Raw genomic sequence first — 21,465 nt, 5'->3', positions numbered from 1 at the left:
GTAAGAGTGCAGTAGCTTTAGGCAAGTTGTTCTGCCCGAAAACTGTGCGGGCAACAGGAAGAGGCATCGATAAAGACATAATTAGCAAGCGAACCTGTTCATGTCTAACTGAACTCAACACTGTGTTTTTAACTATACTGTCTTATCAAAGCTGTGACACTGTTTTATTAAGCTGTAAACGCGTAACGTTTGTAACTTTGCTACTAACTCATCAATAGCATTAATATTACTTAACCATTGTTATATATACATATAATTTCACTTAGTTATCAATTTTCATTTTATCCTTAACCATAATCATAACAATATCTATTTTCTTTGCTATTTCATCTATTCGTTCAGAATGAACTTTCAGGTTTTTTTTTTTTTTTAGCCCACTTATATATATAACGAGGAAGAAAAAAAGTTGTCAACTAGAAATTTTATTCAAAACATCCTATCTAATTACCATTCTATTCATACAGAGGATCTGGGTTGCAGTCATAAATGTTTGAATTGTTCATCTTTAGAAATTTACCAATTAATTTAGCAAACCTATATTTTTCTTATTTATATGCTGAAAACTTTTAAATTTAATGTGCAATTCGAAAAAAAGTGATTATATTGTATTCAGTTGCCTAAATATTATCATGTAATTTATATAAAAAAAAAAGATTCAAACTTTATTTTTTTTTCCCTTAAAAAATTCAAAATTTTTATTTAAAAAAAATCAATTTAGGGTTTATACAAATTTGAGTGATAGTCAGTCGCAGAGGAAACACGAATTAAATGAATAAATTTTATTTTATTGATATTAATTTTGTCTATAAAGTAAAATTGTAAAGGATGGAGGGTAAGATGCGAACTTAGGCAAGTGAGAATGAAAAGGTGAAGTGACACAGATAAAGGACAGTGTATATAGCAGAGGCCAGAGGGGCTCATGTGATTACTATTCTCATAACGTTTAAAGCTGTACAGGCACAACTAAAGATTAGCCTACTTATAGCACAAGAATCTAACACATGGGCTTGTAAGATTTGCATCGACAAGCAAGTTGGATAAATATCTCCCAATTTCAGGGTTTAATTCTTACTCTTCTTCTTATAGCCTTACCATACCATCATAATTACATAGATTGAAAGGCCAAATATACCCTGTCTATGCTAATATCTCACATCACCAGATGTTGAGGGGACTGCTTCACACCCACTTGCCTTGTCTTTGCTCTTGTTTTCTCAATGGATGATTCCTTGGAAGTTTGGTCAAATTAAGCCGCTGGGACATAAATTTTTTTTTTTTTAAATTTCTGCATTAATGGAACATGTTCTCTAATATTTAAAGATTCTTGATTATTTTCCATGTGCTTTAATAAAAAGTTTTGTTTCTCGGTTATATGTTCTTCATGACTCTTGATCCTCCACCTTGTTACTTCTTAGTCCTAATCCAATTTTGGTATTTTACACAATGTAAATATATATTAAGCTACAGCTTGAGTATTAAGGTGTAAATGTACTTGAAGAAAGAAAAAGGAATGAAAATAAAAATCATCACTGCTTGATTTCTATTTTATGCCAATCCTAGATGTACTTGGATTAAAAAGCTTTCTCATTTTATTTCATTTTCACAGGTAGAAAAATATGAAATTGGTCCCGTTCACAAAGGCTTATTTGAAAGAGTTATCCATACATCTTGCACAATCTTTTGTTATCTTGAAAAAAAGGATTCCTTGGTTTCCTATCGTTCCTTATATAGGGCAACTTGGGAACATTAAAATTGCCATTAGAATTAGATCCTAACAGCATGTTTGGCATTATCTTTGTTAGTAGCAACTTTTACGCAAAATATTAAATGGAGTTCTCTCAGGCAACATACAATAAAGCTTAAAAATTAGATTTTGAAAAAAAGTTAATATTTGAAACTTTTGCTCTAAATCAGAAAAATAAGCTATTAACTATTGTCTTGCTGTATTTGAAAACGCAATGTGCATAGTTTCTGGTGTGGGTTGGTTCAAGCTCAAAAGTTTATATGTATTCTCAAGCTATTTGCCACAAAAGTGAAATTCAGATAGAATGTGAGATGAAGATTATGTTTAGTAGTACATAGTATCAGGTGCCATTGATTTCCCTTCTTCAATATCCCATCAACCAACTTAGCCAGCAAGCCAGGGATTAATTCATTCCCACTTGTGTCAGTAATGGGCCTCCTTAATTAACTAATTTTCATTTTCCTTTTTCCTTTATCTTTTTCTTTTCCCTCTCAACTTTTCCATATATCAAGCATGCATAGCTAAACATATGCCAAATAGAAATTCCTGGAAGCTAACAAACCTATACTGGCTGCTTTATTCATCTTCTGCTGCTTTTTTTCTTTTGGCATTTTCTAACTTTCTGTAATTTCTTAATGCAGAAATCAATTTGAAGTGTCAAACACTGAAGATGGCCTCTTTGGGTTGACTCAAACATATAGCATTGATATTGCATAGTGTAGTATAGGATATTATGTATCGTCTAAATACGTCTTATTTATTATTAATTTTTTATGAATAAAAAATGAGCACACCAATCACCAACTAAAAATAACCCATTACATTTGTGTTTTTATTTATTCTTAACTTAGCACTATCTTAATAGACACAGAAAAAGAGGGTGCTGGGATTCAAATTCTCATTGAGAATTTATATCACGACATATATATATATATATATGAATCTTTCAATTGCACATGCAGAGCCAACCAATATATCAGTTTGTATTTATTCTCTTGTTTTATGCACTATCAGTAACGAAGTTCTCATCAGACCTCTGATATAAATTGATGTATTGGGAATATATATAAGGTTAAGGTAAAGAAAAGGGAACAGGGAAATGTCGAAAAATAATGGGGATTATTAGCAACCATAACATGATCTGACACAATTCCATCTGATCACTTTTTATCTCCTTCCTAGTGGTAGTTGATGGTCCAACAAACTCATGTTGGTGCATGTTGCCTTGAAGTGAATCTAAGCTGATTTTAAGAGCATATAAAGATCACTACAGCACCATATGGCACCTTTTCTCTTCCTTTAATTATTATTATTATTATTATTTTCTCTAGAAGTATTCTTGTTCTATAGAGGACACTGCTTTTGTTTTCTCTTAGCAAGTTGGGAACTTTTGTCCAAAGATATGTCATACTTTTCTCATACATGTTCACTTCCCTTTCATGCAATCAGGTCGGCAATTGCCTCCCTCATTATGAGATCGCTTTTTCTTGTACAATATCTGCTCAAATATTTGACTAACCCACAAAAGATTTTGTCTAGGAAAAGCATCTACACTTTTGCTACATTATCGAGGTAAAATAGCCTCAAGATAAAAACACAAAACATAAATATTTGATTTACTAACATATATAAGACTTGCTTTTCTTTGTGCAATTGTTTAATTTTGAAGAAAGAATCAGCACATGCATCAGTCTCTAATATCAAATGTTAAACAAAAGATTGGTGGAGATGATAATGTATTGAAGAAAGTAACCTCATCAGTTTCAAATTAAAAATATCAAAATCTTTCAAAAGTCATGTCAATCAGTATTTCTTGATATCCAAGCAGGTAGTGCAGGAAAAAAAAAAGACGTATTTACACAACATACCTGCAAGTATGAAGGATATGAAGCCTACAATTTTAGATGCTTAAACATAAACCACTAAAATATACCTTAGTTGCTGTCAATAAATTACATCTTGGAGAATTTATCACAAGGCATCCTCTCGCTACAGGCGGAATGTTGGACTAAGTTCGATCCACAAACTGTCAAGTAATGGTTGTTAATTAGATAGAATCCGTCACAAGCCTTCATCAAATATATGAATTTCATTTCAAAACTCTGTTCTAAAGTTGAAAATAAAAGAATAAATAAATAAATATGCAGGCTGATTAGAATGTCAGAGCCTGAAATCAGGTCTTACTGCAAATATAATTTTGACACTATTAAGTTCACAATAGGTTCAATAGGTCTACACATCATCATCCAAAGGCCCATCTGAGATGGAGTGACAGCCCTGTAAAATTTAAGGCGGACAGAATGGCAGTACCATGACATCTCACCATAAATGATAGGGGTGTGCAAACGGTTGGTTCGGTTCTGAACCGAACTGAACCAATAAAACTGAAAATCAAAAATTTTAAAAACTGAACCAAACCGATTATCAAGAGAAAATCGGACTGAACAAAACTGATAACTATCGGTTCGGTTTTAAACCGATCAAACCGAATTTTATAAAATTTCATATTTTCAACATTAAATCTCAATAACAAAAATATGAAAAAAAAACTTAGGAATCAAAACTCAAAAATCTTAGCGTTTCCTTAATATATATATATATATATATATATATATATATATATATATATATTAGTAATTTCTGTTTGGTTCAGTTTTTTTTATTTTTATGAAAATAACTGAACCGATTAATCGAAATTATCAAAATTTATAAACTGAACCGAATCGATTAAACCGAATTGATTTGGTTTAGTTCAATTTTTTGGTTTAAACCGAAATCTGCTCTGCCCTAAAAAATGATACAAAAACAGGAGGAACAAAGAATAGGAGTAAGCATACCTGAGTACCGTATCTAAATTGGACATAGTTTAGGGTCAACGAATGTTGCGATTAAGCAATCCTTGGAACAACAGGTAAAGATCTTTGTTATCCATCCCAAATATCTCTTCTGCCTTCCTTAAGGTTTTCTGAAAGGTAAAGATTGAGAGACCAAAAAAATAAAAAAAAGAGAGAGAGAGGATAGTTCAACAAAAAAAAATGGAGTGTAAAATACACCACATCAATGAATATAATATTTGAAACACATACTGCCATTTAAGAATTCGTAACTTACTTCTCGAGTTTGCTTTTGAGCATTTAGTTCCTTGACGTTAGCCAAAAATGCACTGAACTGTTCATATGATAGGCGACTCCTGAATTACAAATATTGCCAAAACAGTCAACAGGAAGGTCCAAAGAACTCTAGATATATGTTAGTCACTGACAGTAATATTAGAACACTTACCTTGCCTGGCGAAAGAACTCCTTTCCATCAATTCGTGGAGTACATCCTAAAGAATTTTCCAGAACAAAAGAAAATCATGCTAGGAAGGGAAAGAAATCTTGAAAGTATGAGAGCCATGTAAAATTCCTTGGACTCAATTGACCATAACAGATTGAACTACTTGATCAAGACTACACTAATAAATAACTGCTACAAATGACTAGATAGATAGCAAAAAGACCAATACCAATTTTTACTATTAACACAATTCTGAAATCATTGTAAGATAAAAAATACTTCAATATACCTGGCAATGGTCGTCCATGGGGAGGAGAGTTTGCTGCTGATGACTGCTGGCTTGATGGGTACCATGAAGAAAGTGTAGTCCATCGCTCATAAGATGTTGTGCCAGAGGTTTTCTGAGGAGATCCAATGGCAGAAAAACCTTTAGGAGACACACTTGTAGAAATGATTTTTGGGGTTCCAGTTGGAGTAAGCCTTGGTGTGATATAGGGAGTAATAGAAAACCTTTGCCTAGCATGTCTTGAAGCTGTTTGACCAAACAATCAGCTTGTAATGCACTCATATATAACATTATCACGCAAGAATAGCCTTATTTGATTACAAAAAACCATCCATATATCATAAAATATAGTTAAAAGAAGCAAAAAAAACTAGTGTTGTAGAAAATGCATATACTCAGATACAAAAGGTTGACTGCAATTTTGCTGATATTAAGACTACGAAACTCAGGCATTGTCTTAGTAAGCAATACAGATAGACCTGGCAGGCTATCCAAATTTCTTCCAAATGCCTCACTATAAATAAATAGATTTGGAAAAAAAAAATTACTGTTGAAGGCTGAAATCAAATCCAATTTTCAGGAGGAAAAATAATCCTACTACAACAGAGAAAAGATCAAGTCATGTGAACCAGTTCTAGAACAGAAATCCAATTACTTGACTGAGTTTTTTACAGAGTGCTTGAAAGGAAATACAGAAGTGGAAAAGAAAGAAAAAGTTGGATGATAAAAAATTATCAGAACAGGTGGAAAAAAGAACCAGAAAAGAAATCACATACCATTCTTTCTATGAACATAAAACTTACTTACAGATTGAAGGTTAATATTTTGAGCAAGACCTTTCTCCCGAAGGATGGCATTTGACGCATTAAAAATACCCATACAATTATTATTGTTTGAAATTCAACAAAAATAGGATTCAGACATGTGAAAATGATGTTGACAAAGAAGCACAAAATGAATGACAAAAATAGAGCATTATTTTTTAAACAAAATAAAACATTACTAACTTGTAAATACAAGAAATGGAATCTGTTCCAACAAGACTTGTAATCATTATAGTTATAGAAAAAGAAGAGGCTAGTTCAATACCATCGTCATTTGTGTTTCCTGTATCGGTAGAGCCACTAAAAGAATTTTGGGTTGCATAACCATTCATCTCCTCATCTATGAAGCAAGGAGCCAAAAAAAAAAAAAAGCAGGACAATCATGTAGCAGAAAAGGAAAGAAAATCTGTTGAATGAAGAGAAAACAATAAGTATCAATCATCATTCGGCCGTTCTTTAGACTCAATACACCCTTGTGATTACAAGAAGGCCAAAACAGTCACTGCAGCATCAAGTAATGTCCCATATTTTATAGCAATAATCACATTGAATCAAAAGCTTCATCAGGTACCTTTGTCAGGATAGGCATTAGGAGCTGACTGATCACAAGTCCCAATGTCAACAGTTTCAGCCTGCTGTTAAACATGAAAAGAGAAGCTAATAAGTATCTCTACAAATGCAAAAAAGGGAAAATGGCACAGAAGACCTCGTTAATCACAGGAAAACTGTCAAATTAAGAACAGCAGGTACATTCTTGGATTATAAAAGAAATATGAATACAAATTGATAAATATGACTTCTTACCGGTAAACTATCATCATTTAGTGACTGCATCAATTGCCTCTTAAAGGTCTCCAACTGTCAAAATTAAAATAAATCAGTACCTCTTCCAAATAGATATAATGGAACTATGAAGTATAAGCTTCTTTACTATTTTAGCTGCACACTATCAGGAATAGTGAACCTGCACCAAGACCTTGGTTCAATGTCTCAGAACAGGCACTTCATGTGCACACAGACAGAGGAGTGGACACTACAAGAAGACCATTATTGAGCAATTGCACTTTTAAATACAGCAAGCAACTCAATTTCATACATGAATGGTGAAAACTCACCTTTGCCAAATCATGGCTGAGTTTCTTCAAGCGCATCGCCAATGAATCCCGCTCCTTTGAAAGTTTTATCTCCATTCAATATCAAGAAAACAACCAAGTAACTCTCAAATTCAATGGTTCAACATGTATGCCACAAATTTATTTGATTAAAAGACAAATGAGGGAAAAATTAATTATATTTTACTCTTTTTTGCCATTTTCAGATTTGCAGAATTTTTTGAATACCATACAATATTTTTCCCTTTGGAATTACTATGACAATGACCCACTGACAGTTGACTTAAACTGACTTCAATATATTGATTGGCTTTCCTTTGTGTTTGGAAATCTGCATCAAATCAGCATTCTTTTTTCCTTATTCCACTGTTACCATGGCAATAAAACAAACTGAAATGTCTCAGATTTTTCAAGATTAATTGTTATCTTTTTATTCAATTAATGAGTTACAGAATCCTGCAAAAGCAGCCTTTACTGTAACTTTAGTATCCTAACCTGATATAACTCACATTGTGACAGTTTTTCCTTTATACATTCAGAAAGCAAGATAACATAAAAGATTAGTTCTTTGGTAGGAAAATAACCATGACGTCCATTCAGCATATAATTAAAATCTATCTCCCCATCCCCCACGCCTCTTTCACCTTTTCACCTCTATTATTCTTTAGTCTAATAAATTTACTGATGTTTAATCCACTAAACCGGTGAAACTAATTTCTTTAATTTCACTCAATTGAGAAGTAAGAACTAAGAACATTACTTTATAATTTATATCAAGTAAAAACAATCACAATCAGCAAAATTCAAATTATTTTCAAAAGTTTACCTTTTCAGATTCACTCAGTTTTCAGTTCATCCTGTTACTGTCACTTTGCACTAAGTTCTTTCATATTCAAATGTGCTGAAATTATTACTGAATTTGGGGGACAAAGGTTCGTTCCTTTTCCTAGTCTCTAATCCCGAATAGCCATTAATTAGTTTTTAATTCTTTATATGCCACCCTCTTGCGAAAAGGGGGAAAAGGTAACAATAAAACGAAATAGTCATTCAATCCACGAAATTCAAAATTTCACTCCCTTTCCCCAATTTTCCAGCAAGCAATGCCAGCACAAAACCATAACCAATGCCTAATTCTTTTCAAAACCAAAATAATCGCAAAAATTTCTCCTTCTACAATCCCCAATTTTAACCAACCATCACGGTAAACAAAATAGCATAAATATCTTTTTGGTTTTAAAAAAAAAAAAAAAAAAAAGCTTCAGTTTTATTGAATCATCAATTTTCATTCCTTACATTTTCATCAAGGCTAATCTTCAACCTGGACTCCGCCTCCAGAAACGAGCGTTGCATGTTAGACGCTTTCTCTTCAAGCTCATATATAATTTGATCCTGCTCGTAAATTTTCTGCCTCATACAACCCGTCTCTGCCTCCAGCTTCGACACGCGAGAGGCAATGGCCATTGAGGTGATCTTACGAGCCAGATCTAGCTGGCCGTAAGGTTCCGTGGGTATCACAGCCAAGATTTCGTCCGGCAAGTGGAAGTCCGATCCACCGACTCCGGCACTGTGGGTGCTTCCATTCCGCGACATAATTAGTTGGTGCTTCAACCACCACCACCTCTTTCTCCTCCTTACTAATTATTTATACTTCCCTCTCTACTGCGCTGGGTTTGAAATTGAATGTGCAGATAATAGGGACAAAACAAAACGGAATGAATAATTAATTGAAATTGGTAAATTCCAAATTGCCAATGGCATCTGATCTGTAGATATCATAAAAGGAAAATGTGCCATCTCTCTGTTGTCTGAGTTTGAAATTTGGATGGTTTCCCTCCAAATGGGCGCGTTTCAGTCTGCGATTTGGGCTATCTTGTGTTGTGGGTCGGTTCGTTTTTTTTTTGCGGGTATTGGTACTTGACCCAAACTTGCTCCACGTCGCTTTGTTTCGTTTTGCCGACTACTCATCCGTAACCAAAGAGAGAGAAATTCAGTGCTAATAACTACAGGCTTAGGATAGTTAATTTAATTTTAGATTAATTGCTTCAATTAACACGCCAGACCAATAATATCATAGCACTTCCGGAGGAAATTTTGCCTTTATTTTGTGAATTTTGTCACGGTTGTTAACCATTAAACAGCTAATATAGCAAATAATAATAATAATAATAATAGCAAGAAGAGCTTTCATGATTGAATACGGCTAAAAATTCCAACTCTACAAGTTCTTTAACAGTGTGATCATAATTCCTCTACAAAATTATCATCTTTATTATCCATGGATCATAATGATTCCAAGCATTCCAAAGAGAGACCGGCGGGCAAAGGCATGGTGGGTAAAGCGAGTCGCGTCAGAACTTCGATAGACTCATTTCTTACAAATTATATGGAAAGTCGGTCCAAATAATCAACTGAAAAAGAAAAAAGTCCTCCATCGTTTATACCAAATATTGTTATCGTCTCCCTACAGGACTGATGACAGCTGACAGCAACTGTGATCTTCTAAACAATTACCTCCATCCAATGAGAAACTCTACTCAATATGTGCTTCAGAGGACAGACATCCCCCAGGCGTGATTTTCTGGTGCATGCCTTCAGTGATCCCTCTCCACATAACCAAGCCTGCTCATCCTGTTACGGTCGTCTAAGTAGTCGTGATTATTATAATGATGTGGCACATAATCATTCCAATGCTTGCCCTCAGGCATCTTGTCTGGTGGGCTCCATGACTTTCGCTTGCGTTTGCTTGATTTGGGTGAATGCAAGCCCTGGTCCATGTCATCGGGAACTTCACCTTCTTCCATGTTCAAATCTGATTTATGTGATAAATGCCCCTTCATTCCTCGACTTTCTCCATCCCCTGCATCCTCTTGATGTTTTTCATGATGTAGGTTTTCATGCTCATGCCTGTCCAAGGGCTTAGAATAGCTTTGCCTCCTGTCCCGCTTACTCTTCTCACTCTCTGCAGCTAGTTCAATACCAGCTTCCAGTTCCCTCTCAATGAGATCATCCTCGTCCAAGAGGTCAGTTTTCCTTGTAACATCACCCCTTGACTTCTTCCGTTTCTCCAGCGCTGCCTTTACTTTGTCTCTGTCAATCTTTTTAATAGCATCTTGGGGTGAATGGCCTACTGTACCTTCTCTGTTTTCCAAATTTCGACCAAAATGTTTGTCTTTTAATTCCCCTGTTTCACTTATTTCACTTCTTGCAGCATTCCTTTCTTGATCTTCTTTTCCATGGGATGCATGTCTCCATGTGTTTTGAGCTTCCCCCATATTCTCATGGCGAGGCACCACTATTCCTTGGTCTACATAATCTGAAGACTCGCCATCAGCATTATGATCTGAAGGATTCTTCATCTCTCCACTTGCATGTTCATTACCTTGATTATGGGTGGCTCTTGGTGCCCCACCACAATTATCTGCAAGTGACATTGACTTTGAGGTTCCATGTCTTGAATTTATACCTCCAGCCTGAGAATGACTATTAGTTGTTGCATGATCTTCCTTGCCAGATGAAGCTTTTGATGTGGTCTGATGTGTAACCCCACCTACAGTGCTTCCTTCAGCTTCATTGTTAGTAGAAGGTCGATTCTGTTCGTAGAGTTCAAGCATCTGATTGCTCACCTCTGAAAAAAAAAATAATAATAAATTCACATTTAAAGCTGAAACCGCTATATTCAAAAGCACCATCAGAAAATTTTTGCATGATTATTACTGTTATCCATTTGTATGGTTTAGTTCACTTCTGACAGCACACCAGCTTCCTATACTTCCCCCCCCTGGGGTAATGAATTATCAGAGAAAGAGAGGGTGGGAGGAAAAATACATGCTTGGAGAAAACAAATATTGCAAGCATAACTGTTAATGGGAAAAATTTGTGTTATCATATTCATCATTAATAGATTTTAAAGAAAGGGAGAACACCAACCTTCCAATTGCCGTGGGGTAACATCAAACTCTTGCCACCAAACTTTCTCTCCATCTGATGGAAGCTTTACTTTGAGGAACTTTGCAGCAAGAAAAATGGCACCTGCCGCAATGTGGTGAGGCTTAAATTGCAAGCAAAGAGATGTGCGCAGTCTGCATGCCGCATCCCCCCGATCAAGAAGAGAGAATAAAAAAAGTGTATATAGACTAAAATAAGCAATTCATCATACCCATCATTCACAAAATTCCATGCCACCTGAGCAAGGGCATTTTGAGCAACCTTAAATTTCTTTATCGCATCAACAAGAGGTTTATATGGGTGCTGCACGTTTAGATCAAAACCAAGAGTTGAAAGAACAACTCTCTCTCCAAGTAAAATCAATTCTTTCTGCTGTTCATATACGTCCTGCATGAAAGATGTGGATACATAAATAACAACAGATTAAAAACTACAAAGAACAGTAAAGCTTATGTAGGCAAAATGAATTCGAAAAGACTGGTGGCTACACATCCCAGAACAACTCAGCAAGAAATCATGCTAAAGCAAAAGAGACATACACATTAAGGAACAAGATTGCAGTCACAAATTCACAATACTGAAGACATATTGATTGGTGTAATATTCGAGAATAGGCTACCATGCTGTAAACTCTAGCTTTTCAGCAAGTTTCACAAGAAATGCCTTGGGTTTTAGGCAACTGACCAAGGGCGGAGTTGAATTGGGATATCTCAGGGTTAAAAACTTGACCATAAAAAAAGAAAAGGGGTGAGGGTGGCATGAGAAAAAAAAAATTTATATATATATATATATATATATATATATATGGGTAACATGAAAATGGTAAGAGTGAAAAAATATCCTAGAACAATAGCACCGTAGGGATAAATTACCTTTTGTTTGATCCTCTGAACAGCTTCAGGATCCTTTTTATGAATGATTTCATAAGAAACAAGGATAACATCTTTCAGTGGACGGGGAGTCTCCTCCACCTTCCCCGCAAGAAACATACAAACTGTGGCAATAGTCTGTAAAACAGACATTATGAGTGAAATTAGACACTACACTGATCATTTTCCTAAATCCAAATGTCAGTCTTCTTCTTTCTTTCTTTCTTTTTTTCTTTTTATGAAGAAATGAATACATGCCAGTGGACGTTGCAATCCAAGTGCAAGGAGAGTGCAAACAGAAGACTGAAGAAAGAAATGGAAAATGGAAATGAATAAATTAAATAATTGTTTCCTACTACAGAAAATATTTTACATTTAAACAACTAACAAGAACTCACCCTCCTATCATTCTTTGCATGGGATTGTGAAGAAAGAATCGGTGACAGAAAATTATTGATGTAGCAATTGTTAGCTGGGGCCTGCACTTTAAAAAAAAAATCCAAGGTTCATCATGCCATGACAGTGAACATATGTTCATTAACCACATTTGACAGATGGCTACATGTAAAGTAGAGAAAACTCACACTGCATTGATATTCCATCAAGGAATTAAATTTAGCAGGTGGCAAAAGCCACCAGGTAGCAATGATACTTCACATCGACGCTGATTCTGCTTTAGGGGTAAAAATATCTCAAACAGAAAGCAAGATATGGCAAGGAGTGAAAATGGCAAAGGAACAAGTCTCAGGTGGCTTAGAAGATAAGTCTAAATGCCATTTGGTGGGCTGTAAAGAGGTTGAGAGTTAAAAGTTGATACTTCTTGTAAAGCACTGTTAGGAAAATGGTTAGATTAGAAAGTTGATGCTCTTCAGAGGCAGGCGCTAGGGATGAAAAAATATAAAGAGGAAGTACCATTAAGCTTCAGCAATTGCTTGAGGGTATTCACGGGGAAGGACTAGGGAAAGGCATTTGGACTGGTTCACATAATTTACAAGTTATAGAGTTAATAGTTCACTTTTGGCATGACCATTCATGTCAAGGCCACTTAAAGAGTTGTATTTCCTGACTTATTCCCCATTGTGGAATATAAGGAAGCACTAAAGGCAAATATATGCATAGATAATTCTTAACAATTTCCATGGACCATCTGAAGAATAGAAGACCCAAAAAATTGTGTTCTTTTTCCCAAACTTGAAGTTCACAAACCATAAAAAAGAACTGTGACACTCAGTTATTCCCTAAATTTTACTAAATTGATGTGTTACAATGACATTTCACAAACTTCTAAGGGATCACCATCCCCAGTGCCATGAAAAAATAACTGACGCTAACATTAGCAGCAATACACATGCAAATTAACAAGCAAACAGTTTGTTTTTCCTTTTATTTCTTGGTGCTTGATCTTATTATCAGATGGATAGTAACACAAGTGCATGCCATGTGCAACAGTATTATCAATTTGATGGGTTTATTATATTAATCAAGTAGTTGAAGACAAAAATTCCTCAAAAAATTTTAGAAAATCATTCCACAAACTTCAAGTTGTCAAGAACTCTTATAACAACAATCTAAATAAGATCAGTTGTCCTTATAATCCCTCATTGATAAGCATTATCAACAGTTTGTAGCCAGAGGACATTGTAAAAAACCACCTACACTTTTTTGCAAATTATTTTCCACAAAAGACTATTATATCATTAGAAAAAAATTATAAGATCAAAGCAAATGCATAACATGTGCATAAATCTAAAACATGTGAATTGGCAATTAAAAAAGAAACAAATAGTTGGAACATGCAAAATAAACCGATCTTTAAGACTTCAACCTAACTTCTCATTAATGGAAATGTGGGAAAAAAAATCATATAATATGAAAATCAAAACATTTTAAGTTTAGACAAAGAACATCAGACACAACTTAATATTCAAAAACTCACACTTTCAGTCTCATGCCCAAATCTTGTAGAAATGTGCAGTAGGATTTACGTAAGTAAGTCTCCTTCTTCAAGTCAATGCCGTCACGTCTGGATGGAGAGTTTTCTTCGATTTCCTTTCTAGAAAAGTACCAACGACTGCCTTCCTCCAGTTTTTCCTGAGAATAATTCTGCAGGTTTGTTCCATGATGAGAAGAGTCACCAGGCAGTGAATTAGCCATGTGTGTCCTTGCACAACTGATGTATCCAAAATTTATATAAAAAAATCTCTATATGCGACAACGGTGCTGCCTAAATCACCATGTCCTATAGAAGCTCCCTGCATAAGGATTGCCAAAGATGGGTCAATAAAAGAAAGACCCAAAGAATAATGCATGCCATTGAGGAGAAAAGCAGATGGCAAAAAAGCCCAATGGAATGAAAGAATCTAACAACACATTAAATTGTCAATAAGACTTAAACTTGAAGCTCTAGTTTCAAGACGAGTTAAGAAATTGCAAGGATTAGACATGTGGAAAAAAAATGATGATTTAATGTGAAGTAATTCTATGAGCAATGTAGATATTACTTACAAAACCAATAAAACCACACTAGTTCATGAGTGCCCCAGAAAATGGAACTTTAAGTTTCTAAAACCTATATTGGATACAATACAATAATTAAATCATCTTCCAATACTTTAGCCAGTTTTAATTAATAAAAGTGATTCAACATTTTAGTCTGTCTTGATACCCATTTCATGATCCCCGAGAAAGAAGCTGTCAGTTTGCAGACAGATGATAGATGAGTGTAACAGTACTATGCTTATTTTAGGAACATTTTTTTAAATATTAATTCGCCTACCCTTTACTCAAATACATTACCCTATTTCAACAACAGGAAATCATCCCTGACCCGAATCTTTGTATCCCCATATTGTGGACGGAAAATATAAATGAACAACTTGAATGAAACAAATCAAAGCAAACAAAAACTTATCCAACTGTTCGACTTTCAAATTTCTAAATCGGGGGAATCTTCGAAGCCCAAACTAGGGATTCAAAGCACAAGGAATTCACCATATAATTTGCTCCTGTAATTTCACCAGTGGGAATTACTTTCTATCACGAAGGAGAAAACCACAAATATTCTATGTAATTACAACAAGGAAGTAGCGGAATTTACCTTATATAGAGCCCAAAAGAAGAAAATAAAGAAGATTTCGACGAACGAACTGCACTAAAAAACTGCAAAGCTCAACGTAGCAAAAAACTACATGGATATTAATAAATATGCACATCGATATAGAACATGGAGGAGAGAAAGAAGATATGGTACCTCCAAGCTCGAACGAGTGAAGAATAGAGAAAGGGGAAGAAAAGCCTTTTGTTGAATTAGGGTTTACATTTTATACAACGAGCACTGATACTGTTGACTAGTTGATAAGGCCCAAGCATTTTTATTTTTAAGCAGAATTAATATGAGATCCATATTTTCATTGTTAATTATGTAATTCAATAAAAAAAATAAAAAAAAACTAATGTCTCTATTTACTTTTTTGCTAGTCTACTATTATAAAAGAATTCATCCGAAATTTTAAAAATATTTTCAAAAAACTGTGTTTCAAAAATAAATTCAATAAAAAAAATTTAAAAACATTTACAAAAAAAATTCATAATTTCCTTGAAAAAATCATTTTTTTAATTTTTTTTTCCAAAAAAATGCATTTAATATAATAATAGAGAGATTCGTATGCAAAGAAAGTATCTAAAATATCTTTTTTTATAATAATATCTATTTAAATATGTTTAATAACTTTTTATATTTCATAATTATAATGCATATAAATTTATTATTTTTAATATAATATGAAATGATTTGTCAATATATAATTGACTCAATTATTAAATTATAGATTTTTTAATTTAGGTTCTTAACCCGTTTTTATTGGGTGAAATAGATTTATTAATTCTTTAATTTTAAAAATAAATTCTAAAAGCTAAAAAAAATTACTAGATTTTTTTCTAAAACAAGCACCAGATACATACAACCGTTTTCTATTTAATGGAATTGTTAAGTTTATTTTACGAAAAAATATTTTTTTAACGTTTAAGGTATTTAAAATATTGAGTGATAGAAAATATTTTCTAGTTAAAAAAGATAAAATTTTTTTCAAATTTTAATAATTTTACTAAAATATAAAAAATATTTTTATATATAAATAATATAAACACATATTATTAATTTAATATTATAATTAAATAATAAAAAATATTTTAATAAAAAATATTTTTTAAAAAATTAATTTTTATGAAAAATATTTTTAATATATAAATTACTTTTCACGATATAAATGAAGAGCCTCAGATAAAATATAAGTATAAATTGAGCTAAACTTTTCCAGTAAATTTAATAAAAAAATTTATCCTTTAGTTTAGGGGAATTGCATGTGCCCCACCAATTAAAGATAGAAATATTATTTCGATATATATTATATTTATATTTACTTATGCTTTATAATATAATACAAAACTCTTATTTAAATAAGCATTTGATAGTTTATAATTTTTAGGGATAAATTGAATAGATATTCTTTTATTTTGGGATTTTTGCACATTGATTTCCTGTAATTATTTCTTCTAATTTTTCAAGCTGATTTAATTTCAATAAATCAAGAACTTGATATTTCATCCAACGTTCATTGAAAGGATTCAACAAATTTAAATGACATATTGGAGATATGAACAGAAAGACCATGATCTTGGCACGTATACCTTCAAGCAAAACCCACATTATATGATAACAGAACAAAAACAAAATAAAAATAAAAATAATTTGAGAACAACAACCCAAATTATCTGTTTATAAAGTTAGGGAGGTAATTACATTACCAATAACAATAATTAATTACCTAAACCCCAGGTTCTATCCAACCACTTAAGGTAATAGTATTCATCATTTCGCAACATAGCATAGCAAGATTGAAACTTGCTCGAGAATGTGATACAAAACCCATTCTTCCTGATTTTGGATAGTTAAAAATATCATTTGTTCGTCAGTTCCCAGGCTCACGCATGCCATCATTTAGCTGGCATCAGAAGGCCTTAGTGAGAAAGATGAAGGAACGGCAAAACTTGCACAAGTCTCTGATACAAAATCCATCCTTCCAAATTTTCGCAGTAGAAAGATCTTCTGGTCGTCAATTCCACTTCCCAGGTTCATACATGTGACATCATTTATCAGAGATTTTCCAATTCAGTAGTAGTACCTCAACTGCTCCTTGTGGTATGCTACTGATAAGTACAGCCATTTTTGTCAATGAACTGTGCATCTCATTTCACTTCACTGATTGTACCCCAACTGTTCTTACACGGAAGCGATACTGAGGCTGTGACTCCTCATCATCTTCATCATCATCATCTTCACTCAAGTCATCCTCAACTCTATCCCAACGAGCATAATCCAAAGCAGAGTGGCCCTTTGGTTTTGGAATTGCTTGCCATCCTTTGGAAAGTTGGTCAGATGATTCCTTCTTCCTCTGTGCTTGAGCTATAACTTCAGCAGCAAGAGTCTTTCTAGGCTCAACTTTCCGCTGTGCTTGGGCAATAACTTCAGCAGCAATGGTCTTTCTAGGCTCAAATTTTTGCTCTTTGTATATTTCAGAAGACCCGTTGATGGTTGGAATTCTAGGCACAAGTTCAGTGTTAACAGTAGCTGCACAAGGTTCAGTTTGCTGATTAGTTCTTGCTATTGTTATAGCTGCATCTTCTCCGTCTTGCTGTTCTTCCTCAGGTCTAAATGGTTCTGCTTCATCTTTTTCTTCCTCTTCTTCCAACTCAGCTTCAGATTCAGGTATTGGAGCAAGTGACTTTCCTTGAGCAAAACAAAATAATTTCGTTAACTGACTGCGGGAGATCAATAATTATAACATTACAATATCAGCCATAGACCGTTAGTTATTAATTTAGCTTCAGCAACATTTTCCTAATTAAGAAACCTACGCATTGCTGGTAAACAGATTACCGGGACCCGTATATGATGATCCCCATCCAAGGTATTCATATTGATTCCATATTCTAAATTACACCTTTAACATATAATAATAATAATAATAATAATAATAATAATAATAATAATAATAATAATAATAATAATAATAAAACACTAGAATACAGGGACTAAAGTTTTAAAAATCTCAGCAAAAGAAGAATGGGATACCAATTGTGTCCTCAACCGAGCTTCAAGATTTCGATAAACTTCCGAAGAAGGGTTCAACTCCATAAGCCTGTTGACATCAAAGAGGGCGGAGTGATACTCCTTGAGGGTGACTAGTGTCTGCGCCCGCAGCATCAACGCTCCAGCGTGCTTGTGATCAAGCTCCAGCACCGACGTGCATTCATCAGCAGCCTATGATTTAAGTAACAGCTATGGTTAAATTGAAAGGTATATCAATTCCACCAGAAGAAAATGCAACAACATCGATATTACCAGAAACTATTTTATGTATAGAACAAAATTCTAATTGCCACCCAGACAATTATTTCGCACTAAAAGGTTAACTATTCACCAAAAAAAAAAGCATAGGAAGACAAATTAGGAAAAAGATAGTACCTTTTTGAAATCGTGCAATTTCAAAAAACAGGCAGCTCTGTTACTATGCAAAGCGATCTTCTGGGGCTTGGTTTTGGCCATGGAAAGCGCGTCAGTGTAAAAGCCCAGCGCTTGCTCATACTTTCCGTCCCTGTACATCTGGTGAGCCGTGTCGATCTTGTTCGACGGCGCAGATGCCATGTGCAGAGAGGTATGAAAAGCAAATATCCGCCGTCGGAAACTGAGCTAAAAATCCAAAGCTATGAAAGACGATTTTGAAAAGAATGATCGAGACAGAGGAGAAAATAATCGGAGAGAGAAGAGACAGCAGAGCAATTAACTGGAGAAAGACCGCATATAACACGGATTTTCTTCACTCTACTGATTGCCGTTTGAAATCTGATTTCGAGTGTGGACCGAGGGAGCCAACTTCTTATAAGAGGCCCAGAGATCCCATTGATGATGCAACGGCCCAGTGCTTTTTTTTTTTTAAAATTGTTATTAGCACCACGATTTTATAAATTAGCATTTTTCTTTTTGTGGGATTAAAGAATAAGACTGAAAGATAAGTGAATAATACGTTTTCGGTCATCAAATAAAATTAAGCTAGGCTTTATAAATTATGTTTTTCTTATGTAAATTCAATACATCATAAAATAAATGAAATTCATTTAAATAAATTTTATATATTTATATTTTAAATTTATAATAGATCAAATTTAAATAAAATTTTTTTTTATAAATTAACTTTAATTTAATGGCTACTGAATATCAATTAAAAAAAATATTGACCGTACATTTAAGGGGATAAAATATTTTGTAAATTATAGCTTTGAGTGGTTTTTAAAAACTTTTATTTTTCAACCCATCAAATTGATGGGTTGATATGGTTTTTTATTTTTTTAAATTTTTAAATACTTAAAAAAAAACTTTTCTTTTCTTAAAAACCTAAAAGCTTGTAAAAGTTTAAAATCTATGAAAACCTTATTTTAAAAAATTTTACTTTATTCTACTTCCTTCAAAATAGAGTGTTAGAGTAATTTTTTAAACTAATTAAAAGAATAAAAATATAATTTTATGTTAAAATATATCAATTTTCCAAATGAAAATTTAATTCTTGAAATTTTAAATAAAATTTGAAAAATAGTTTTAGATTATTTTATACTATTTTTCTTTAAGACAAAAGGCTTGATTTCTAATTGAAAAATAATGATTTTCCTATAATCAAAATTACATGGCAACTTTATACAATCAAAATTTAATAAATTATTTAACAAAATATTTATTTATAATAATAAAAATTAACTATATTATTATAAAATAAACGAATAACACATATTAAAATAATTTTAATAATAAATGAATTTTAAAAATATTTTATAATGATTTATTTCTTTTAGTTATGAAAGTTATGAATAATTTTTTTAATTAAAAAATTATTTTCTATTTATTAAAAGTTGAACATATTAATTTCTCTTATATAATGAAAAATGGAAAACATACTTTCTACAAGTAAATAAACACTAAAATAATGATTTCCAACTATCATATTTAACTTTAACTTTTCAATTGTTTTGAGTTAGATTATTAGTTGATTGGAAATTGATTTTAATTAGTTCTTAAATTTTAACTAGTTGAACCCTAACACGTTTAGATACATGAGAGTATATGCATGTGACTTTATATTTTCATTTTGTTAGTGACATTAGAATTTTGATGTCCATTATTGCTAATAAATAATTAATTAATTATAGTCAGAATCCATCAAAATTTTGAGGCTTAAACTATTAAATGAATTTTGATAAAAATAGAGAATTTAAAGCTCTCCCATCTTATTAATTCTTTCTGTCTTGATTTGCAGTACTAGTCAAGTACTAGATAATGTATTTCTTAATTTGTATGATATTGTTGATGAGAGAGTAAATTAATTAGCACATAAATAGCCAGAGCCGATCAATTATTCTCATAGCTCCCTGAGAAAGATCTTCATAAACCTTCATCTCATAAGCAATGCTCCCTGGGAGATGCCATTTTTGGCTCTTAATACTCTTCTGGCAAATTAGCTGAAACTTGAGGGCTGTAAGCACAGAATGGCCAGCCTTATCATAATCCCCTATCTTCAAGTAAGAGAGCACTTTAGATAGATCTTTACCTGCTTGACAATACCCTCGGCTACAGGCTTCACAAGCAGACTTTAATTTTTTACCTGGGACTCCAAGAACAAGCTTAGACATATTGGCTGCCAAGTGTTTAGAGTGGTTGCTTAGACAAGTTGTGATGATTCTGGCAATCCCTATCTCATCACTATATGGGGCCCTTGGGTCTTATTTTAGGCACTCCATGCACAGTTCTGAGGCTTCAGTGACATTCTAGCTCGATTAATTCATCATTGGCTGAAAAAAAATTGTGGGTATCATGCAATAAGAAGGTAGGGATGAGAGCAAGAAGAAGAAGCAAGAAATTTGTAAGAGAAACCATGGTTTGGTTTGCTACAGCTCTTATGGTTTGGTTTGCTACAGCTCCTGCTATAACATGTATCTATGGTATTATATAATTTGAGATTATCGCGTTTATATGCATGTTTAACCCCACAAATCATGCTTTTGGCGTTTTCACAATGATGGGTTGGCCATAGGATTCGCTAATTCTTTGTACTTACTGGCAAGAAAGTCGTGGACAAATCATCCCTTAAAATGGATTAGCTATGGACTATGGTATGGTACAGGCTGGGTTTCTAAACCTTTGTTGTCATTAATCATAATGAATTGCAGTTAGCCAGTTACACTTACCTTTCTATATCCTTTACATGGAAAATTTTCATGTTCTGGCAAGTTGTAATTAATATTGGATTAGCACGGCAGTTTTAATTTTCTGGTTTCTTTTGTTTTGTTTTGATTCCATAGA

At 33.2% G+C, this 21,465-nt stretch overlaps 3 protein-coding genes and 1 pseudogene across 4 annotated transcripts; all 4 read right to left on the bottom strand.

Annotated features, from left to right (window-relative positions):
• Window positions 1-3,481: 3,481 nt before the first annotated feature.
• Window positions 3,482-9,090, bottom strand: LOC131175233 (uncharacterized protein At4g15545-like). 2 transcript variants are annotated; one of them, XM_058138929.1, is made up of 10 exons: window positions 8,539-9,090; window positions 7,249-7,302; window positions 6,938-6,991; window positions 6,705-6,768; window positions 6,399-6,473; window positions 5,313-5,555; window positions 5,027-5,072; window positions 4,856-4,934; window positions 4,582-4,709; window positions 3,482-3,770 (listed from the first exon to the last, which is right to left on the bottom strand). In XM_058138929.1, exons 1-9 carry the CDS (start codon window positions 8,833-8,835, stop codon window positions 4,617-4,619), a joined length of 1,005 nt encoding a protein of 334 aa, XP_057994912.1. In that variant the 5' UTR covers window positions 8,836-9,090; the 3' UTR covers window positions 3,482-3,770; window positions 4,582-4,616. The 2 variants fall into 2 exon arrangements, with proteins under 2 accessions (XP_057994912.1, XP_057994911.1); XM_058138928.1 differs by having other exon boundaries at window positions 7,249-7,317; window positions 8,539-9,089.
• A 321-nt stretch (window positions 9,091-9,411) lies between these two features.
• On the bottom strand, window positions 9,412-15,417 carry LOC110638470 (cyclin-T1-3). The gene is given in 9 exon segments (XM_058138927.1): window positions 9,412-10,870; window positions 11,173-11,324; window positions 11,402-11,577; window positions 12,063-12,197; window positions 12,458-12,486; window positions 12,489-12,538; window positions 13,996-14,311; window positions 15,157-15,205; window positions 15,310-15,417. Coding segments are annotated over 7 exon segments (1,794 nt in total). The 5' UTR covers window positions 14,214-14,311; window positions 15,157-15,205; window positions 15,310-15,417; the 3' UTR covers window positions 9,412-9,836.
• Window positions 15,418-16,746: 1,329 nt separating this feature from the next.
• LOC131175509 (uncharacterized) lies at window positions 16,747-19,007 on the bottom strand. Its single transcript, XM_058139964.1, has 3 exons — window positions 18,583-19,007; window positions 18,190-18,378; window positions 16,747-17,839 (listed from the first exon to the last, which is right to left on the bottom strand). Exons 1-3 carry the CDS (start codon window positions 18,760-18,762, stop codon window positions 17,309-17,311), a joined length of 900 nt encoding a protein of 299 aa, XP_057995947.1. The 5' UTR covers window positions 18,763-19,007; the 3' UTR covers window positions 16,747-17,308.
• Window positions 19,008-20,489: 1,482 nt separating this feature from the next.
• LOC131175469 (uncharacterized) lies at window positions 20,490-21,039 on the bottom strand (annotated as a pseudogene).
• Window positions 21,040-21,465: the final 426 nt, after the last annotated feature.

The sequence above is a fragment of the Hevea brasiliensis genome, chromosome 17 (assembly GCF_030052815.1).
Source record: "Hevea brasiliensis isolate MT/VB/25A 57/8 chromosome 17, ASM3005281v1, whole genome shotgun sequence".
Classification (NCBI taxonomy): Eukaryota; Viridiplantae; Streptophyta; class Magnoliopsida; order Malpighiales; family Euphorbiaceae; genus Hevea; species Hevea brasiliensis.
This window is presented reverse-complemented; position numbering and strand designations above follow the sequence as displayed.

Coding starts and splice junctions, on each gene's coding strand:
- LOC131175233 (XM_058138928.1), bottom strand. CDS start 8,835: ATGTCGCGGAATGGAAGCACCCACAGTGCCGGAGTCGGTGGATCGGAC. Junction 5,556..6,398: donor AGGAAACACAAATGACGATG/GTATTGAACTAG, acceptor TTGGTCAAACAG/CTTCAAGACATGCTAGGCAA. Junction 4,935..5,026: donor GAGTTCTTTCGCCAGGCAAG/GTAAGTGTTCTA, acceptor TTTGTAATTCAG/GAGTCGCCTATCATATGAAC.
- LOC131175509 (XM_058139964.1), bottom strand. CDS start 18,762: ATGGCATCTGCGCCGTCGAACAAGATCGACACGGCTCACCAGATGTAC. Junction 18,379..18,582: donor AATTGCACGATTTCAAAAAG/GTACTATCTTTT, acceptor CTTAAATCATAG/GCTGCTGATGAATGCACGTC. Junction 17,840..18,189: donor CTCGGTTGAGGACACAATTG/GTATCCCATTCT, acceptor GCTCAAGGAAAG/TCACTTGCTCCAATACCTGA.